Genomic DNA, 20,020 nt, shown 5'->3' on the forward strand with positions numbered 1-20,020 from the left:
TAGTGTTAATCTGGCAAGAATAGGGTCAAAACTTGAATAGTGTTAAGTAGAAGTAGAAGCCATGTTGGGCCTATCAGAGACTATTAGTAACTGTTGGGTCAAAATCTCGCATGAGATTAAATTGAGTATGTCGGCTGGATACCCGAGGGCTATTGGTTCGAAAGAGCGTTCAAGAGGCTCGATCAACTGTTTTAACAATGCTACAAACTCAATTTCCCATTCAAATGAGAACAGTCCCTGTTAATAATGTTTTATAGCTACATAATATTGTTATCGAATTGGTTAATGGTTATATCGGCTGGAATACCCGAGGCTGCAGGGCTATTGGTCCGAAGAGACTCACTCGCCGAAAGAGTCGTTGCCACTGGTTTAACAACGCCACGTAACCAACTGCCCATTCTAAAACGATATTATTACACGAACTTAAAGCTAACTTAGTGTTAATCTGGCAAGAATAAGGTCAAAACTTGAATAGTGTTAAGTAGAAGTAGAAGCCATGTTGGGCCTATCAGAGACTATTAGTAACTGTTGTGTCAAAATCTCGCATGAGATTAAATTGAGTATGCCGGCTGGATACCCGAGGGCTATTGGTTCGAAAGAGCTTTCAAGAGGCTCGATCAACTGGTTTAACAATGCTACAAATTCAATTTCCCATTCAAATGGGAGCAGTCCATGTTAATAATGTTTTATAGCAACATAATATTGTTATCGAATTGGTTAATGGTTATATCGGCTGGAATACCCGAGGCTGCAGGGCTATTGGTCCGAAGAGACTCACTCGCCGAAAGAGTCGTTGCCACTGGTTTAACAACGCCACGTAACCAACTGCCCATTCTAAAACGATATTATTAGACGAACTTAAAGCCAACTTAGTGTTAATCTGGCAAGAATAGGGTCAAAACTTGAATAGTGTTAAGTAGAAGTAGAAGCCACGTTGGGCCTATCAGAGACTATTAGTAACTGTTGTGTCAAAATCTCGCATGAGATTAAATTGAGTATGTCGGCTGGATACCCGAGGGCTATTGGTTCGAAAGAGCGTTCAAGAGGCTCGATCAACTGGTTTAACAATGTTACAAACTCAATTTCCCATTCAAATGGGAACAGTCCCTGTTAATAATGTTTTATAGCTATATAATATTGTTATCGAATTGGTTAATGGTTATATCGGTTGGAATACCCGAGGCTGCAGGGCTATTGGTCCGAAGAGACTCACTCGCCGAAAGAGTCGTTGCCACTGGTTTAACAACGCCACGTAACCAACTGCCCATTCTAAAACGATATTATTAGACGAACTTAAAGCCAGCTTAGTGTTAATCTGGCAAGAATAGGGTCAAAACTTGAATAGTGTTAGGTAGAAGTAGAAGCCATGTTGGGCCTATCAGAGACTATTAGTAACTGTTGTGTCAAAATCTCGCATGTGATTAAATTGTGTATGTCGGCTGGATACCTGAGGGCTATTGGTTCGAAAGAGCTTTCAAGGGGCTCGATCAACTGGTTTAAAAATGCTACAAACTCAATTTCCCATTCAAATGAGAACAATCCCTATTAATAATGTTTTATAGCTACATAATATTGTTATCGAATTGGTTAATGGTTATATCGGCTGGAATACCCGAGGCTGCAGGGCTATTGGTCCAAAGAGACTCACTCGCCGAAAGAGTCGTTGCCACTGGTTTAACAACGCCACGTAACCAACTGCCCATTCTTAAACGATATTATTAGACGAACTTAAAGCCAACTTAGTGTTAATCTGGCAAGAATAGGGTCAAAACTTGAATAGTGTTAAGTAGAAGTAGAAGCCATGTTGGGCCTATCAGAGACTATTAGTAACTGTTGGGTCAAAATCTCGCATGTGATTAAATTGAGTATGTCGGCTGGATACCCGAGGGCTATTGGTTCGAAAGAGCTTTCAAGGGGCTCGATCAACTGGATTAAAAATGCTACAAACTCAATTTCCCATTCAAATGGGAACAGTCCATGTTAAGAATGTTTTATAGCAACATAATATTGTTGTCGAATTGGTTGATGGTTATATCGGCTGGAATACCCGAGGCTGCAGGGCTATTGGTCCGAAGAGACTCACTCGCCGAAAGAGTCGTTGCCACTGGTTTAACAATGCCACGTAACCAACTGACCATTCTAAAATGATATTATTAGACGGACTTAAAGCCAACTTAGTGTTAAGCCGATAAGAATAGGGTCAAAACCTGAATAGTGTTAAGTAGAAGCATAACCCATGTTGGGCCTATCAGAGACTATTAGTAACTGTTGTGTCAAAATCTCGCATGAGATTAAATTGAGTATGTCGGCTGGATACCCGAGGGCTATTGGTTCGAAAGAGCTTTCAAGAGGCTCGATCAATTGGTTTAACAATGCTACAAACTCAATTTCCCATTCAAATGGGAACAGTCCATGTTAATAATGTTTTATAGCAACATAATATTGTTATCGAATTGGTTAATGGTTATATCGGCTGGAATACCCGAGGCTGCAGGGCTATTGGTCCGAAGAGACTCACTCGCCGAAAGAGTCGTTGCCACTGGTTTAACAACGCCACGTAACCAACTGGCCATTCTAAACCGATATTATTAGACGAACTTAAAGCCAACTTAGTGTTAATCTGGCAAGAATAGGGTCAAAACTTGAATAGTGTTAAGTAGAAGTAGAAGCCATGTTGGGCCTATCAGAGACTATTAGTAACTGTTGTGTCAAAATCTCGCATGTGATTAAATTGAGTATGTCGGCTTGATACCCGAGGGCTATTGGTTCGAAAGAGCTTTCAAGGGGCTCGATTAACTGGTTTAAAAATGCTACAAACTCAATTTCCCATTCAAATGGGAACAGTCCATGTTAATAATGTTTTATAGCAACATAATATTGTTATCGAATTGGTTAATGGTTATATCGGCTGGAATACCCGAGGCTGCAGGGCTATTGGTCCGAAGAGACTCACTTGCCGAAAGAGTCGTTGTCACTGGTTTAACAACGCCACGTAACCAACTGCCCATTCTAAAACGATATTATTTGACGAACTTAAAGCCAACTGAGTGTTAATCTGGCAAGAATAGGGTCAAAACTTGAATAGTGTTAAGTAGAAGTAGAAGCCATGTTGGGCCTATCAGAGACTATTAGTAACTGTTGTGTCAAAATCTCGCATGAGATTAAATTGAGTATGTCGGCTGGATACCCGAGGGCTATTGGTTCGAAAGAGCTTTCAAGAGGCTCGATCAACTGGTTTAACAATGCTACAAACTCAATTTCCCATTCAAATGGGAACAGTCCATGTTAAGAATGTTTTATAGCTACATAATATCGTTATCGAATTGGTTAATGGTTATATCGGCTGGAATACCCGAGGCTGCAGGGCTATTGGTCCGAAGAGACTCACGCGCCGAAAGAGTTGTTGCCACTGGTTTAACAACGCCACGTAACCAACTGGCCATTCTAAAACGATATTATAGATGGACATAAAGCCAACTAGTGTTAAGCCGGCAAGAATAGGGTCAAAACCCGAATAGTGTTAAGTAGAAGCAAAAGGCATGTTGGGCCAATCAGAGACCTATTAGTAACTGGTGTGTCAAAATCTCGCAAGAGATTAAATTGAGTATATCGGCTGGAAACCCGAGGGCGCAGGGCTACTGGTTCGAAGGAGCTTTCAAGAGGCTCGACCCACTGGTTTAACAATGCCATGTACTCAAGTTCCCATCCACTCAGCAAAATTCAGACATGACTACTCAACACACTCTTAGAGCTTGTACATAGAGAACGTACTGGTGAAGTGATTAATCGTTGACTGATGAGAAATATAATAACGATGCTGATGGATTTGGGAGCTTCTGTTTACCAAGAAGACTTTGAAAAACCCTTTCTGGAAGTATCAGCCAACTTCTACAGTGTTGAATCTCAGCAGTTCATTGAATGCTGTGACTGCGGTGAGTATCTGAAGAAAGCTGAAAGGCGCCTTAATGAAGAAATGGAGAGAGTTTCCCACTACTAAGATGCAAAAAGTGAAGCTAAAATAACTAATGTGATTGAGAGGGAAATGATTGCCAACCATATGCAGAGGTTAGTCCACATGGAGAACTGAGGCGCGGTAGATATGCTTATTGATGATAAATATGAAGATTTGGCACGTATGTACAGCTTGTTTCGTTGGCTCCCAAATGGTCTATTAACCATTAGAGATGTGATGACATCTCACCTCCGAGAAACTGGGAAGCAGCTGGTGACTGATCCAGAGAGGTTGAAAGATCCTGTGGATTTTGTTCAGCGATTATTAGATGAAAAGGACAAACATGATAAGATCATCAACCTTGCTTTCAACAATGACAAGACTTTTCAAAATGCTCTAAACTCTTGTTTTGAATACTTCATAAATTTGAATCTCAGATCTCCAGAGTTCATTTCTTTATTTGTTGACGATAAACTCCGTCAAGGTCTAAAAGGTGTCAGTGAAGAGGATGTGGAGGCTGTCTTTGACAAGGTAATGATGTTTTTCCGGTACCTCCAGGAGGAGGTTGTTTTTGAGAAGTATTATAAACAGCACTTGGCTAAGAGACTTCTGTCTGGTAAGACGGTTTCAGATGATGCAGAGAGAAGCCTTATCCTTAAGCTCAAGACTGAATGTGGATATCAATTTAGATCTAAATTGGAAGGTATGTTTACAGACATGAAGACCTCTCAAGACACAATGCATGGGTTCTATGCATGCCAGTCTCCTGAGACCACTGGGGACAGTCCTACTCTAGCTGTCCAAGTTTTAACAACAGGGTCATGGCCTACACAGCCAAGTACCACTTGTAACTTACCTGCAGAGATTTTGGGTGTTTGTGAGAGATTCCGCACTTGGGACACACACTGGCGGGAGATTATCATGGCAAACCAACATGGGCACAGCAGATCTTAATGCAACCTTTGGGAAAGGTCAGAAGCATGAGCTAAATGTGTCGACGTATCAGATGTGCATTCTCATGTTGTTCAATTCATCAGATTGTTTAAACTACAGAGAAATTGAGCAGGCAACTGAAATCCCAGCCTCAGATTTGAAGAGGTGCCTTCAATCTCTTGCTTGCGTCAAGGGGAAGAATGTTCTCCGCAAAGAGCCAATGAGCAAGGGTATTGGTGAAGATGATGCTTTCTTTTTCATTGACAAGTTCTCAAGCAAAGTTTATAAGGTTAAGATAGGTACAGTGGTGGCACAAAAGGAATCTGAGCCAGAGAAGCAAGAGACCCGCCAGAGAGTTGAAGAAGATAGAAAAGCTCAAATAGAAGCAGCCATTGTGAGGATTAAGAAATCTCCGAAGGGTTTTGGATCATAACAATATTGTGGCAGAGGTGACAAAACAGTTGCAGTCGCGATTTGTACCAAACCCAGTTGTAATAAAGAAAAGGATTGAATCACTCATTGAGCGGGAGTTTTTGGAGAGGGACAAAGTGGACAGAAATTTGTACCGGTATCTTGCGTGAAGTGTGAAAGTTCAATTTGTTTTCCTTAACCGTATCCAATTGGTAAGTGAAATTTGTGTTTGAATTCCACATGTTTTTTTGGGTTTCCCCACTTAAAACACTGAATCTCATTCTTAACTCTAGTGGTGCCCGCACCCTTCTCCCTCTTCATGCAGCACTTTAGAAAAAAGTTAAAGAGTCACACAACTTGGAGCACAGAAATTGTCATTTGTTAACATGTATGTAAAAATGTGTCTACTGTAGTTCTCACCTGTTGTTTATTTTTATTTTTTTATTTGTCTCCAGCTGATTGTTTTAGGGTCAGAAACCCAGAGTCACTTTTTATCTGTATCTTATTGGTTCGGGACTCCGATTTAGTTGTTTCTTCCTTGTTGTGAATTGGTCGCTCGTAATCATGCTGTCATGACCCTGATCAGTCCCTAAATTTCCAAGTTAGACCACTCAAGTTGGATCATGACTTGGGGGTAGACTCAGGTCCGTAGCACAAGAGTGAGTTTTGACTCCGTGACTGGGCCTGAAATAAAGGAAACGAAGATGATGAAGACGGAACTTTCTGCTTTAGAACACGATGTAATGCACTTGTATATGATGTCAATAGCTTTGAAATTCAAACCTATGTCAATACACCATTGAAATGTATCGTGGTCATGATAGAACCGATGCTACAGGCTGCTTGAGATGCTCATTGTTACAAACAAAGCTGTTTTGCTGTGTTGACCTTGTCTAGTGCTAATTGGGTTATCTCTGATACTAAGAAATGTTTTTTGACTTGGAGTCTCGATGAATAATACTTTACTCCAAGTAAATAAATTATAGATTCTGGTATTTTTTAAATATTTTTATTTTTTTGTTGAAACTGTTACAGGGGTGAAGCGTGGTAGCTCAAGTACTCGGTCAGGAATGTACTAAGCAGTTGATGAACCTAACAAATGAGAGAAGCGGGATTGATTCTGCAAAGTGAATGGATCGCGTTCACAGGTCCCACTCGATCCTAAACTGGTCTTCTCTCTGGCGGAGGCGGGTCTCGTGCTTTTTTACCTTTTGTGCCTCCACTGTACCTTTCTTAACCTTAATAAAACTTAGCTTGAGAGCTTATCATCGTCGTCGGTGTCCTTAGTTCGTTGGTTCTTCGAAGAGAACATTCTGACCCTGAAAACACCTATTCGAATCTGAGGCTCAATTTCTCTGTAGTTTAAACGGTCTGAAGAGTGAACAGGGAACGTGCGCCTGATGATCAAGAGAAGTGATGACCTCTGTCCTCCAAGACATTCGGAGTCTGCTGGTGAGAACCTGTCTAGGTTTTTCTCTTGATGCATGTATATAGATAGAGAACCTGTTTTCATGACCTTGACAAATAGAGAAAGACACATACGTAATCAATTCCAAACGAACTCTAGCAACTATCTGAAAAATCATATCATACATTTGGAATAAGTAGCATTTGAACCAAGGGAAAGAGAAATTTTAATAAAATTGAAGAAAACCGGCCAAGAAAAAATTCTGACATCACCAATTACTGTGCTACATTTCCAATTAGGCACCGGAATCTAATATTCCAAGAGAACTTTTATTGTTCATAAACTCGAGGTTCACATGGCATCAAGACAGGTATAGGCAATTTATATTGAAATCATCACCTGATGGCTTAAAATGTGAAAGGCTGGTTTAGTCAAGCTGTATTGATCTTTTTCCCCAAACATTACAATGATGTTATAATCCTAATGGAAGATTTAGGTATTCCATTATATTCATAGCTAACTTGTGCTTCTTGGGGTGAAAAATTCATGAGGGTGATCAGTCCAATTTATCACAACAATAACAAAAAGTAGAATCTCACTTCATTTATGGATGCGATCTGCCAGACTTAGAGTTCCTATGGACATAGTATACTGACTAAAAAAAGATTATAGTTAACTGTTGAGTATCATTTATCATTTTATACATATTCATCCCACAACTTGTTGGAAGCATCAAGTCCACTCACTTTACTTCTTAGTATCAAATATCAAATATATATATATATATCAAATATATATATATAAAAGAGAGAGAGAGAGAGAGAGGTGGCAGGGCTACTTGTTCGAAGGAGCTTTCAAGAGGATCGACCCACTGGTTTAACAGTGCTACAAACTCAATTTTCCATTCAAATGGGAACAATTCATGTTAAGAATGTTTAATAAGAACATAATATCGTTATCGAATTGGTTAATGGTTATATAGGCTGGAATACCCGAGGCTGCAGGGCTGTTGGTCCGAAGAGACTCACTCGCCGAAAGAGTCGTTGCCACTGGTTTAACAACGCCACGTAACCAACTACGGATTCTACAACGATATTATTAAACAGACTCAAAGCCAACTTAGTGTTAAGTCGGCAAGAATAGGATCAAAACCCGAATAGTGTTTAGTAGAAGCAGAAGCCATGTCTGGCCTATCAGACTCTATTAGTAACTGTTGTGTCAAAATCTCGCAAGAGATGAATATATCGGGACGAAAACCGAGGTGGCAGGGCTACTGGTTCGGAGGAACTTTCAAGAGGTTCGACCCACTGGTTTAACATTCAAACGGGAACAGTTCATGTTAAGAATGTTTAATAGGAACATAATATCGTTATCGAATTGGTTAATGGTTATATAGGTTGGACTACCCGAGGCTGCAGGGCTACTGGTCAGATACGACTCACTTGCCGAAAGAGTTGTTGCCACTGGTTTAACAAGGCCACGTAACCAACTCGCCATTCTAAAACGATATTATTAGACAGACTTAAAGCCAACTTAGTGTTCAGCCGATAAGAATAGGGTCAAAACCTGAATAGTGTTCAGTAGAAGCATAACCCATGTTGGGCCTATCAGAGACTATTTGTAACTGTTGTGTCAAAATCTCGCATGAGATTAAATTGAGTATGTCGGCTGGATACCCGAGGCCTATTGGTTCGAAAGAGCTTTCAAGAGGCTCGATCAACTGGTTTAACAATGCTACAAACTCAATTTCCCATTCAAATGGGAACAGTCCATGTTAATAATGTTTTATAGCTACATAATATTGTTATCGAATTGGTTAATGGTTATATCGGCTGGAATACCCGAGGCTGCAGGGCTATTGGTCCGAAGAGACTCACTCGCCGAATGAGTCGTTGCCATTGGTTTAACAACGCCACGTAACCTACTGCCCATTCTAAAACGATATTATTAGACGAACTTAAAGCCAACTTAGTGTTAATCTGGCAAGAATAGGGTCAAAACTTGAATAGTGTTAAGTAGAAGTAGAAGCCATGTTGGGCCTATCAGAGACTATTAGTAACTGTTGTGTCAAAATCTCACATGAGATTAAATTGAGTATGTCGGCTGCATACCCGAGGGCTATTGGTTCGAAAGAGCTTTCAAGAGGCTCGATCAACTGGTTTAAAAATGCTACAAACTCAATTTCCCATTCAAATGGGAACAATCCTTGTTAAGAATGTTTTATAGCAACATAATATTGTTATCGAATCTGTTGATGGTTATATCGGCTGGAATACCCGAGGCTGCAGGGCTATTGGTCTGAAGAGACTCACTCGCCGAAAGAGTCGTTGCCACTGGTTTAACAACGCCACGTAACCAACTGCCCATTCTAAAACGATATTATATGACGAACTTAAAGCCAACTTAGTGTTAATCTGGCAAGAATAGGGTCAAAACTTGAATAGTGTTAAGTAGAAGTAGAAGCCATGTTGGGCCTATCAGAGACAATTAGTAACTGTTGTGTCAAAATCTCGCAAGAGATTAAATTGAGTATGTCGGCTGGATACCCGAGGGCTATTGGTTCGAAAGAGTTTTAAGAGGCTCGTTCAACTGGTTTAACAATGCTACAAACTCAATTTCCCATTCAAATGGCAACAGTCCATGTTAAGAATGTTTTATAGCAACATAATATTGTTATTGAATTGGTTAATGGTTATATCGGCTGGAATACCCGAGGCTGCAGGGCTATTGGTCCGAAGAGACTCACTCGCCGAAAGAGTCGTTGCCACTGGTTTAACAACGCCACGTAACCAACTACGGATTCTACAACGATATTATTAGACAGTCTCAAAGCCAACTTAGTGTTAAGTTGGCAAGAATAGGATCAAAACCCGAATAGTGTTTAGTAGAAGCAGAAACCATGTCTGGCCTATCAGACTCTATTAGTAACTGTTGTGTCAAAATCTCGCAAGAGATGAATATATCGGCTGGAAAATCGAGGTGGCAGGGCTACTGGTTCGAAGGAACTTTCTAGAGGATCGACCCACTGGTTTAACAGTGCTACAAACTCAATTTTCCATTCAAACTGGAACAGTTCATGTTAAGAATGTTTAATAGGAACATAATATCGTTATCGAATTGGTTAATGGTTATATAGGCTGGAATACCTGAGGCTGCAGGGCTACTAGTCAGAAGCGACTCACTTGCCGAAAGAGTTGTTGCCACTGGTTTAACAAGGCCACGTAACCAACAGGCCATTCTAAAACGATATTATTAGATGGACTTAAAGCCAACTTAGTGTTAAGCCGATAAGAATAGGGTCAAAACCTGAATAGTGTTAAGTAGGAGCATAACCCATGTTGGGCCTATCAGAGACTATTAGTAATTGTTGTGTCAAAATCTCGCATGAGATTAAATTGAGTATGTCGGTTGGATACCCGAGGGCTGTTGGTTCGAAAGTGCTTTCAAGAGGCTCGATCAACTGGTTTAACATTGCTACAAACTCAATTTCCCATTCAAATGGGAACTGTCCATGTTAATAATGTTTTATAGCAACATAATATTGTTATCGAATTGGTTAATGGTTATATCGGCTGGAATACCCGAGGCTGCAGGGCTATTGGTCCGAAGAGACTCACTCGCCGAAAGAGTCGTTGCCACTGGTTTAACAACGCCACGTAACCAACTGCCATTCTAAAACGATATTATTAGACGAACTTAAAGCCAACTTAGTGTTAATCTGGCAAGAATAGGGTCAAAACTTAAATAGTGTTAAGTAGAAGCAGAAGCCATGATGGGCCTATCAGAGACTATTAGTTATTGTTGTGTCAAAATCTCGCAAGAGATGAATATATCGGCTGGAAACCCGAGGTGGCAGGGCTACTGGTTCGAAGGAGCTTTCAAGAGGATCAACCCACTGGTTTAACAGTGCTACAAACTCAATTTTCCTTTCAAACCGGAACAGTTCATGTTAAGAATGTTTAATAGGAACATAATATCGTTATCGAATTGGTTAATGGTTATATAGGCCGGAATACCCGAGGCTGCAGGGCTACTGGTCAGAAGCAACTCACTTGCCGAAAGAGTCGTTGCCACTGGTTTAACAAGGCCACGTAACCAACTCGTCATTCTAAAACGATATAATTAGACGGACTTAAAGCCAACTTAGTGTTAAGCTGATAAGAATAGGGTCAAAACCTGAATAGTGTTAAGTAGAAGCATAACCCATGTTGGGCCTATCAGAGGCTATTTTTAACTGTTGTGTCAAAATCTCGCATGAGATTAAATTGAGTATGTCGGCTGGATACCCAAGGGCTATTGGTTCGAAAGAGCTTTCAAGAGACTCGATCAACTGGTTTATCAATGCTACAAACTCAATTTCCCATTCAAATGGGAACAGTCCATGTTAATAATGTTTTATAGCAACATAATATTGTTATCGAATTGGTTAATGGTTATATCGGCTGGAATACCCGAGGCTGCAGGGCTATTGGTCCGAAGAGACTCACTCGCCGAAAGAGTCGTTGCCACTGGTTTAACAACGCCACGTAACCAACTGCCCATTCTAAAACGATATTATTAGACGAACTTAAAGCCAACTTAGTGTTAATCTGGCAAGAATGGGGTCAAAACTTGAATAGTGTTAAGTAGAAGCATAACCCATGTTGGGCCTATCAGAGACTATTAGTAACTGTTGTGTCAAAATCTTGCATGAGATTAAATTGAGTATGTCGGCTGGATACCCGAGGGCTATTGGTTCGAAAGAGCTTTCAAGAGGCTCGATCAACTGGTTTAACAATACTACAAACTCAATTTCCCAATCAAATGGGAACAGTCCATGTTAATAATGTTTTATAGCAACATAATATTGTTATCGAATTGGTTAATGGTTATATCGGCTGGAATACCCGAGGCTGCAGGGCTATTGGTCCGAAGAGATTCACTTGCCGAAAGAGTCGTTGCCACTGGTTTAACAACGCCACGTAACCAACTGCCCATTCTAAAACGATATTATTAGACGAACTTAAAGCCAACTTAGTGTTAATCTGGCAAGAATAGGGTCAAAACTTGAATAGTGTTAAGTAGAAGTAGAAGCCATGTTGGGCCTATCCGAGACTATTAGTTACTATTGTGTCAAAATCTCGCATGAGATTAAATTGAGTATGTCGGCTGGATACCCGAGGGCTATTGGTTCGAAAGAGCTTTCAAGAGGCTCGATCAACTGGTTTAACAATGCTACAAACTCAATTTCCCATTCAAATGGGAACAGTCCATGTTAATAATGTTTTATAGCAACATAATATTGTTATCGAATTGCTTAATGGTTATATCGGCTGGAATACCCGAGGCTGCAAGGCTATTGGTCCGAAGAGACTCACTCGCCGAAAGAGTCATTGCCACTGGTTTAACAACACCACGTAACCAACTGCCATTCTAAAACGATATTATTAGATGAACTTAAAGCCAACTTAGTGTTAATCTGGCAAGAATGGGGTCAAAACTTGAATAGTGTTAAGTAGAAGCATAACCCATGTTGGGCCTATCAGAGACTATTAGTAACTCGATAAATATCTAAATAAATAAAAAACACATGGAGTGAAAATCTTTTTATTAACCATAGGTGGAAACATTGTCTTATGATGTTTGCCTAACTAACAAGCTTTATAATGAATGGACACATATTGACTCCATAAAGGAACTTATTATCTTGACATAGGTCACAAATTGCCCGGGTGGACACAGGTTGATTTAACTTTGGGTTACCCATTCCCTCACCTTGAACCTAACCTAAAATCCTTCTCTGACAAAAATTTGGAAATCCAACTCACCCCCAATTGTGAAAGGTTTTTATGGGGATGGGTTTCAGGTCACAAATAATAAATTATGAAATTTTCAGGTCACAAGTCCACTGAGAATTGGAAGTGTTTCTCCATTGCTTTCTAACCCCTTATGAGAGGTAAGCCTATTGCTATGACTATGAGTGTCGAGGGAATTCCAAATCGGAGATGATGCCAAAAGGAGAGAGTGTAACCGGAGATGGCCCGTCTGGCCTCCTTGCAGACGATCAAGTTTCCTGCAGACCCAAGCAAGGTAAAGTTGCCTGCAACTGTGCTTACCCATGCCAAAATAAGCCATGCCTTTGTTTGTTGCGTTGCAGAAATGGCTGCTGCAGACGCCGCCACACGAGCTCCAAGTAAGAGGACTGCAAGAGAAAAGATATACATTATACAGAATAAAATCTATATTTCCATCCATTAATAAAAAGAACCAAGTCAGCAAAGGAAATGGTGGCACTCCTTCCATTCTAATTCATGTATGCTTCAGTTTCATGCTTTCAACAAGAACTGCTCACAGGACATTTTTTCAATTCTGGATAGCACATGCAACTTCTACCAGACTGCTGCATGATCATTGAGCTGTAGAGCTTAAAATCGTTTACTCCTTAAAATGAGTCTCATTAGATAAGCTTTACACAGGAAATCCCATGTTCTCTCAACGCAATGTGCTATGCATCATTGAAAGTGGCCATCAAATTATGATCTCACTCCAAGAGCCTTGAAGAAACTTGTGATCTTACTTTGCAGCACTAGAACCATTTTATAGCTCCTAAGGAAGTACTATGTAGCAGAGGACAACTGAAGAACATGTCAAAGCCAGATAATCCAGATAGATAAATTGATGAACCACCTCTATGATATGCAGCTACTGGTTATAGTTGAATTAACATGCTTATTCTTCAAAACTACTTAAAAAAAGCTTTGAAAAGAATAGTTTTTGTATGCCGTTTAAAGAATTTACAGATATATAGTACGACTAAACAAACATTAAACAACCAACTGAACCACAATTGGCTGGAAAAAAGGATATTTAAAATAACAACACTCTTGCTAGAAGTTTATTCTTCAAGATACAAGTTAAAATACTAATACAGATTACAGAAATACTATAAAACATTAAATTGCATAAGAAATTTGCAGAAAAGTTACTTCACACTTGAATCCTCCACTTGGGCTATACAATATTAGCAACTCAAGACCGATAGAAAAGCTAACATTGCTTTTAAGCATATTACTTAGGAGAAGAAGAAAGAATGAGAAAGATATATTCGTTTTAAAGAAAACATGTGTTTGTCCATACATTAATATAGCACTTAAATTTATCCTTTGAGCTTCCGTTGATCATTAAACATCTTTAAATTTTATAAAATGTTTTACAAATTAAATGAAAGCTATGAATAATATAAAAAAAATGTGCAGTCATGCTTACCGGTAGGAACATTAGAAGCAACATTCGAAAGAACAAGTATCACAGCAGCAAGCACTATAATACCGGTAGCACTATCAATTTGTGCATGTGGCTCCATTAAATCCCAGAAAGCACTTGGTATTCCGGTTTTATTGAAACCATCAACACTTATAAACATCCCACAGAAAAATATTAAGAGGGAATATGAAACCTGGAAGCAAAAACAAAACATAAAAAAGTTGAGTCTGGTAGGTTAACGATTGGAACAAAATCTCAGTGTGAAATCTTGAACAAGGATTCCAGTAGCAGAGTTTAGGAAAAAAAACTTAGAAAAAGAGAATGAAGAAGAAGAAAAGGTTTACATTTTTATGTAAAAACTTAAGGAAATTAGAAAACTGACCTTATCCAGGCATCGATGTGCATCCTTGAAATCAATAACAACAAGAACTATAGCTGTTGTAATTGTTGTCCATGACGTTTTAAGCCCCATCAACAAAGCAATTAGCATACCAAGTGTTACAAGGTACACACAAGTCTTCCATAACGACCTCTTCCATCTCTCTTCCTTCTCATCTACAAATTTTAAAGAACCCCCATTTTCTGTAGCACGATTCAAACTATCCATCCCAAGACTTCTTTTAGATCCAGTGTCTTCTTTCGTATGAGGAAGACCATCATTCTCTTTTGAAACAACTGAACTTCTATCTGAATCAATCCTAGCATTGTATACTCTCTCTGAGTTATTTTGAAGTAAATTTGATGGACTCCTGAACGGCTCATTGTTCCTTGATTCCCCCAGCAATGGCACAGCCAGTTCTTCATCTTTCACAGGTGATAACAACCTCCAATACATACATAAGATAATAACCATATTGACCACTATCCCCAGTAGCATAGCAGGAACTATTCCTGCAGCAAATTTACCAAAAGAAATGCCACTCTGAATAGCTATGATCAAGTTTTGTGGATTGCCTATTGGCGTAGCTGAGGATCCAATATTTGCACTTGAAGCCAAGGCTAATAAGAACGGCTCAGGTGGCAAGTTATTCTGCCTTGCAACTTTCAGAACAAATTCAGTGAGGATAACACATGTTGTATCATTGGTAAATAGGGAACTTGAGATGGCTGAAATCAAACAAATTCGACAGAGTAAGTCTTTACCACCTCTGCTTTTATATGAGAGCATTTTACCCAAATACTTGAACATATCAGCTTGTTCAAGAGAGACACTGATAACTTGGGTGGAAATAAGGACGGCAAGGAAAGAAAGATCAATGGCATCACAAGCTTGGTCTAGGGTGATAACTCTGAAAATGACCATCAGCCAGCCTCCCAAGAGAGAACCAGCTATTCGGCCAATTGGAAGAAAGGGAACAGTAGGAAAAACAGCCATGGCGCAGAAGACTGCAAATGCAATTGAGCCAAAAACAACTTCAACAGTAGTAGCCATGGCCATGTTTATCAGATGAGGAACGACAGGGGAAAGCACAGAGGGGATCAAAGCAGAACTTGCCTCTGAAATTGGTAAAATGGCATTTTACTCACGTTGAAATCCAGCTCAAAGAACTTGGCGTCCCAAGAAACAACACAACCCAAAGATAAAAAGCATATATGTTAAGATGGATCAACTTAATCAATAGAGAGCAACTAAAAGAAACTACGGAACTGTAGTAAGGAAGATAAACAGAGCCACAAAGCCAAAAAGAACAGATAGTAACAACACAGCCAAAAAGACGTCAACAATAGGCAAAGAATTCGCAGACATGGATATATAAATATCCAAATCACCTAAAGTTAGAAAATTCAAAAGGAAAAAAAAGCACCTCCAACTACAGCGATGCTCAAAACAAGAAAAAAAGGGAAGAAAGCTGCATAATCCACGTCAACAATCTCCAACAGCAAACAGAACACAAAAAACCAGACGACCCAAAAGCTTTGTTTATACAAAGAATTAAACGAGAGTCGTGCGAGTACAGAGCTCAAAAACTGATTCCTCCCCGACGATAGGGCGCTAATGAAGAGAACCCTAAACCCTAACCGATCAACTCAAAGCCCGAATTCCTGCTTTTATGGCGGGAGCTTTTAGTTTTAGAATTTAAATTGGATAGCTAGGTGGGTGCTTCCGTGTGGGAAGTGGTTGAATGTTTGGCATTTGAGAATAATATCGAGAAGAACTCTGATGGAAAAATGACTCTTATATTATAAGAAATTTTGAAATCTAATGGATTACTTATTTTAAATTATGAATGGGACCACGGGGATTTTTATATTAGGAAGAATCACTTGAAATATAGTATACTCATTCACTATACCCTTAACAAATTTTGTTGTTGTGACACATAAGAAAATTAGGAATAAGGAAGCTTCTTTAAATAAAATTTAAGCATGTGATCAAACTCATTAATTTACATTATTTAATTTAACTAAGATACGCTCTTGCTTATTAAAGTGTACATTTTATGCCTAGTAAGTTATAGCTTATATTATGAATGGGGTTGCAACTACCAACTTAAGAGATGGGTTTTTATATCTACTCCAATATATATTTGAGTTAGAATCTCGACAAGGGTAGTTGCCCTCTCAAAGGATACTCTGCCCGTAAGTGGGTTCAATTCAAGGCTCCAATTTTATGGAAAATATTTTATGGAAAAGAGAAATGTTTCATTGATTTCATTAACTTATCATAATCAGAGTATATGAACTTCTATTTATAATAGAGGAAGGTAGTAGAGTCCAATTACAATAAAACTATTTTTGTCTCAATTACACCCAAACTCTAACACTTAAAGATAAATCCTAGCATAATTAAATAACTCAAAATAGATAAAAGACAAACATAACTCAAACTAGAACTCTTGTAGGACATGACCATAAGATATTGATGCCTTTGTGAGTCCTTCTTGATCTTCCAACTTATGTGATAAGGATGTTAGCTCGTGGTAATCATGATGGGTCCTACTTATTATGTGTTTGGGCCCATCTTGTGGGCCTTGGTCGTATGGGTTTGGACCTATCTTCCAACACTCCCCCTCAAGCTGGGGGTGAAAGAACAACATGAGCTCCCAGCTTGCTGCAAATGATGTTAAAATCTTTTTGTATAAAATGATACATCTTCCAATATGTCTTCATCTTCTAACACTCCCCCTCACATTGTTGAGTCCTTCCTTTAGGCCCTGCTGGCATAATATAAGTGAGAGTTAAAAATCACTCCTAGCCAGTAAGACATTGCTCCATACTCCGATCCTAATGTTAGATGTAGGGCACACTACGTCTTATGTAAGTAGTGTGTCTATCGACATTGCTCTGAAGTGTCCACCACCGTGTCCCTCCAAAGGACAACGACTCTCAAGTGGTAGGAGTAATAAAAGCCATTATAGGGGGGTAGTGGGTTTATTTATAATGGTGTCCCAATTTGGGCACTGACTCTCATGGTATTCCAACCGTGATATTTTTTAGAGTTAAAATTTATCATGGTGTCCCAATCCAGGCACCGACTCTCATGGTGTCCCAACCGTGATATTTTTGAGAGTCAAATAAATTATGGTATGAGAAAAGGTACTGAGGCCACCTCTTCTTTAATAATAATGTCTCATCCAAAGAGACATAGTAGTAGCTGTAATGTAACACAACCATCTTCCAACACGTATAACACGAACCAAAATAATAAACCTTGTAGAAGGACCCATGAAATAATCATAATCCGATATAAATATTTTTTCTTAAATGCATAAGCTTCATCTTTTGTGCTCCCAATATTTTGGTCACATAAACTTATCCACAACATATAGAATAAAATATATTTTTTTTGTACTTCTTCTCCTTCTCCCCTTCAAGCTGGGAGGTAATGGCAGTGATCCCAACTTGAACCAAATATCATAGATGCAGCAATTAGCCCAAATAACATAGATGTAGTAATAATCCCTTATACCATGGAGAAGTGAAATATTTTCCTTATATAGCAACTCAAACAGTGAAGCAAAACAAATGGCTTAAATTTGGATTTTTCAAAACAACAAAATACCAGCATGACCTTTGATTCTTCCAATGCGAATATATCTTTAAATATAGATTAGATTGACATAAAAATTTCTCCTTCTGAAACTAGACTTAAATAAATTTCATCCAAGTATAACTTCACTTCATAAATTATAATTATCAGAAGATAAATAATCTGATAGATTTCAGTCTCATCATTTGGCCGAACTAAGTACTGTTTCTCCTTTTTTTCCAACATGACCATTGACTCTTCCAAGATCAATATCTCCTTATAAAAATCATACCAAGAATTTATTGAATAGGTAAGAAAATAGACTTACATATATTTTTTTTGATATATAATTATCCATATAAATTCTCTTTTTTGATAGCATAAAATACCTTGGAAGTTGAAGCTTTTTGTTGTTGCTCGAACCTCTTCTGCAATCTGACCTTTGCTACTTCAAATATCAATTTCTATTTGTAGATAACTCAGATAAAAAATTGGTTGAATAGGTAAAATAATAGACTTACAAATATTTCTTTTGATATATATTTCTCCATATAAAGTCTAGTTCTTGAGAGCATAAAATACCTCGAAACCTGAAGCTTTTTGGTGCTGCTGCTCGAACCTCTTTTGCAATCTGACCTTCACTCATTCAAATATCGATATCTCTCTATATATAACCCCGATTGGGAAAAATCATTTTTCATTGAAATTAGACTCAAATATCTTTCTGTCAATATATAATTTGCAATATGAAAGTCTCAGTATAGATGTGAAAAACACAAAGAAAACTATGGGTGTATTGACTAAAAAAAAAAAAAACTACGAACCTAGACTTGGGGTTTAGGGTTTAGAGAAAAGGATCTCATTATCTCTATGGGTTGACCAAGTCAACTCACATAACCTGCTCTTATACCATGTTGAATTTGTGAAAAAGAGAAATACTTCATTGACTTCATTAACTTATCATAATCAGAGTACATGAACCTCTATTTATAATAGAGGAAAGTAGTAGAGTCCAATTATAATAAAACTATCATTGTTCCAATTACACCCAAACTCTAACACTTAAAGATAAGTCATAGCATAATTAAATAACTCAAAATAGATAAAAGATAAACATAAATCAAACTAGAACTCTTCTAAGACGTGACCATAAGATAAAGACGCATTTGTGAGTCCTTCTTGATCTTCTAACTTATGTGATAAGGATGCTAGCTCGTGGTAATCATGGTGGGTCCTACTTCTTATATGCTTGGGCCCATCTTGTGGGCCTTCCTTGGTCGTGTGGGCTTGGGCCTATCTTCCAACAATATAAAAACAAAAAGAACTAAGAAGTGGATCATAAATACCCAAATCTTCTCATCACATGGTAAAAGAATTCCCGTTGCACTCCAATATACCAAAACAAATATCACACTAACAAACATTTATGAAAGAGTAAATCCCCTCATATGAGTTTATTTATATTATTCCCTCAATCCACTTTTTCTTTAAAAAAATTAAAGAAATGGAGTAGTGATCAATGCATTTACTATAGTAGCAAAGGTGAATGCATTTAGTAAATGAACTACTTCACTTGAATTAGATAAGAAGGTGAATAGTTCATTTTCTTTATATGATTAGTGAGGCAATAAACCCACTCTCATAAAAAAAAAACCAAAAAAAAGGTAAAGAAGATGAAGGGAATGAAACTTTGGTGAGAACTATTGCTTCCTATAACCCTTGTCATTAGGTTTTGGTTTCTTCTTTAGGGGCCTAGTTATTTAAAGGATCAAATTAAACACTTGATAAAACTCCAAAAAAAAAAAAAATGTTCTTTGACATGGGCAAGACTAGTTATCTATAAATGTCTGAAGAGTGATAAAGATGAGAATTAATACTCAAGAGATCTCTTGAGCTTCCACAAGCATGAAAAGATAATAGTATTTTTTCTTCCCCAATAAAACTTAATCACAATTTAATGAAAATTCACAAGAATATGTAAATATGAAGATACAAATTTTGCAGTAAAATCTTTAAACATTACAAATAAAATAAAATAAGTAAATACTCCAAGAGTAGGACATAGCATGAAATTACTCTATCATGTTGTTATTGTCTATTGTCG

General features: G+C 38.3%; 1 protein-coding gene and 1 pseudogene across 1 annotated transcript; one reads left to right on the forward strand and one right to left on the reverse strand.

Annotated features, from left to right (window-relative positions):
* The first annotated feature begins 4,099 nt into the window (after window positions 1-4,099).
* LOC137944541 (cullin-3A-like) lies at window positions 4,100-6,920 on the forward strand (annotated as a pseudogene).
* A 5,391-nt stretch (window positions 6,921-12,311) lies between these two features.
* LOC137944376 (silicon efflux transporter LSI2-like) lies at window positions 12,312-15,916 on the reverse strand. The gene is made up of 3 exons (XM_068790040.1): window positions 14,329-15,916; window positions 13,950-14,139; window positions 12,312-12,885 (listed from the first exon to the last, which is right to left on the reverse strand). The coding sequence occupies exons 1-3, from the start codon at window positions 15,382-15,384 to the stop codon at window positions 12,623-12,625; spliced, it is 1,509 nt and encodes a 502-aa protein (XP_068646141.1). The 5' UTR covers window positions 15,385-15,916; the 3' UTR covers window positions 12,312-12,622.
* Between the last annotated feature and the right edge of the window lie 4,104 nt (window positions 15,917-20,020).

The sequence above is a fragment of the Aristolochia californica genome, unplaced genomic scaffold (assembly GCF_029961685.1).
Source record: "Aristolochia californica isolate CCGP_79_NKW_82.1479 unplaced genomic scaffold, dmAriCali1.0.hap1 SCAF_11, whole genome shotgun sequence".
NCBI classification, from domain to species: domain Eukaryota; kingdom Viridiplantae; phylum Streptophyta; class Magnoliopsida; order Piperales; family Aristolochiaceae; genus Aristolochia; species Aristolochia californica.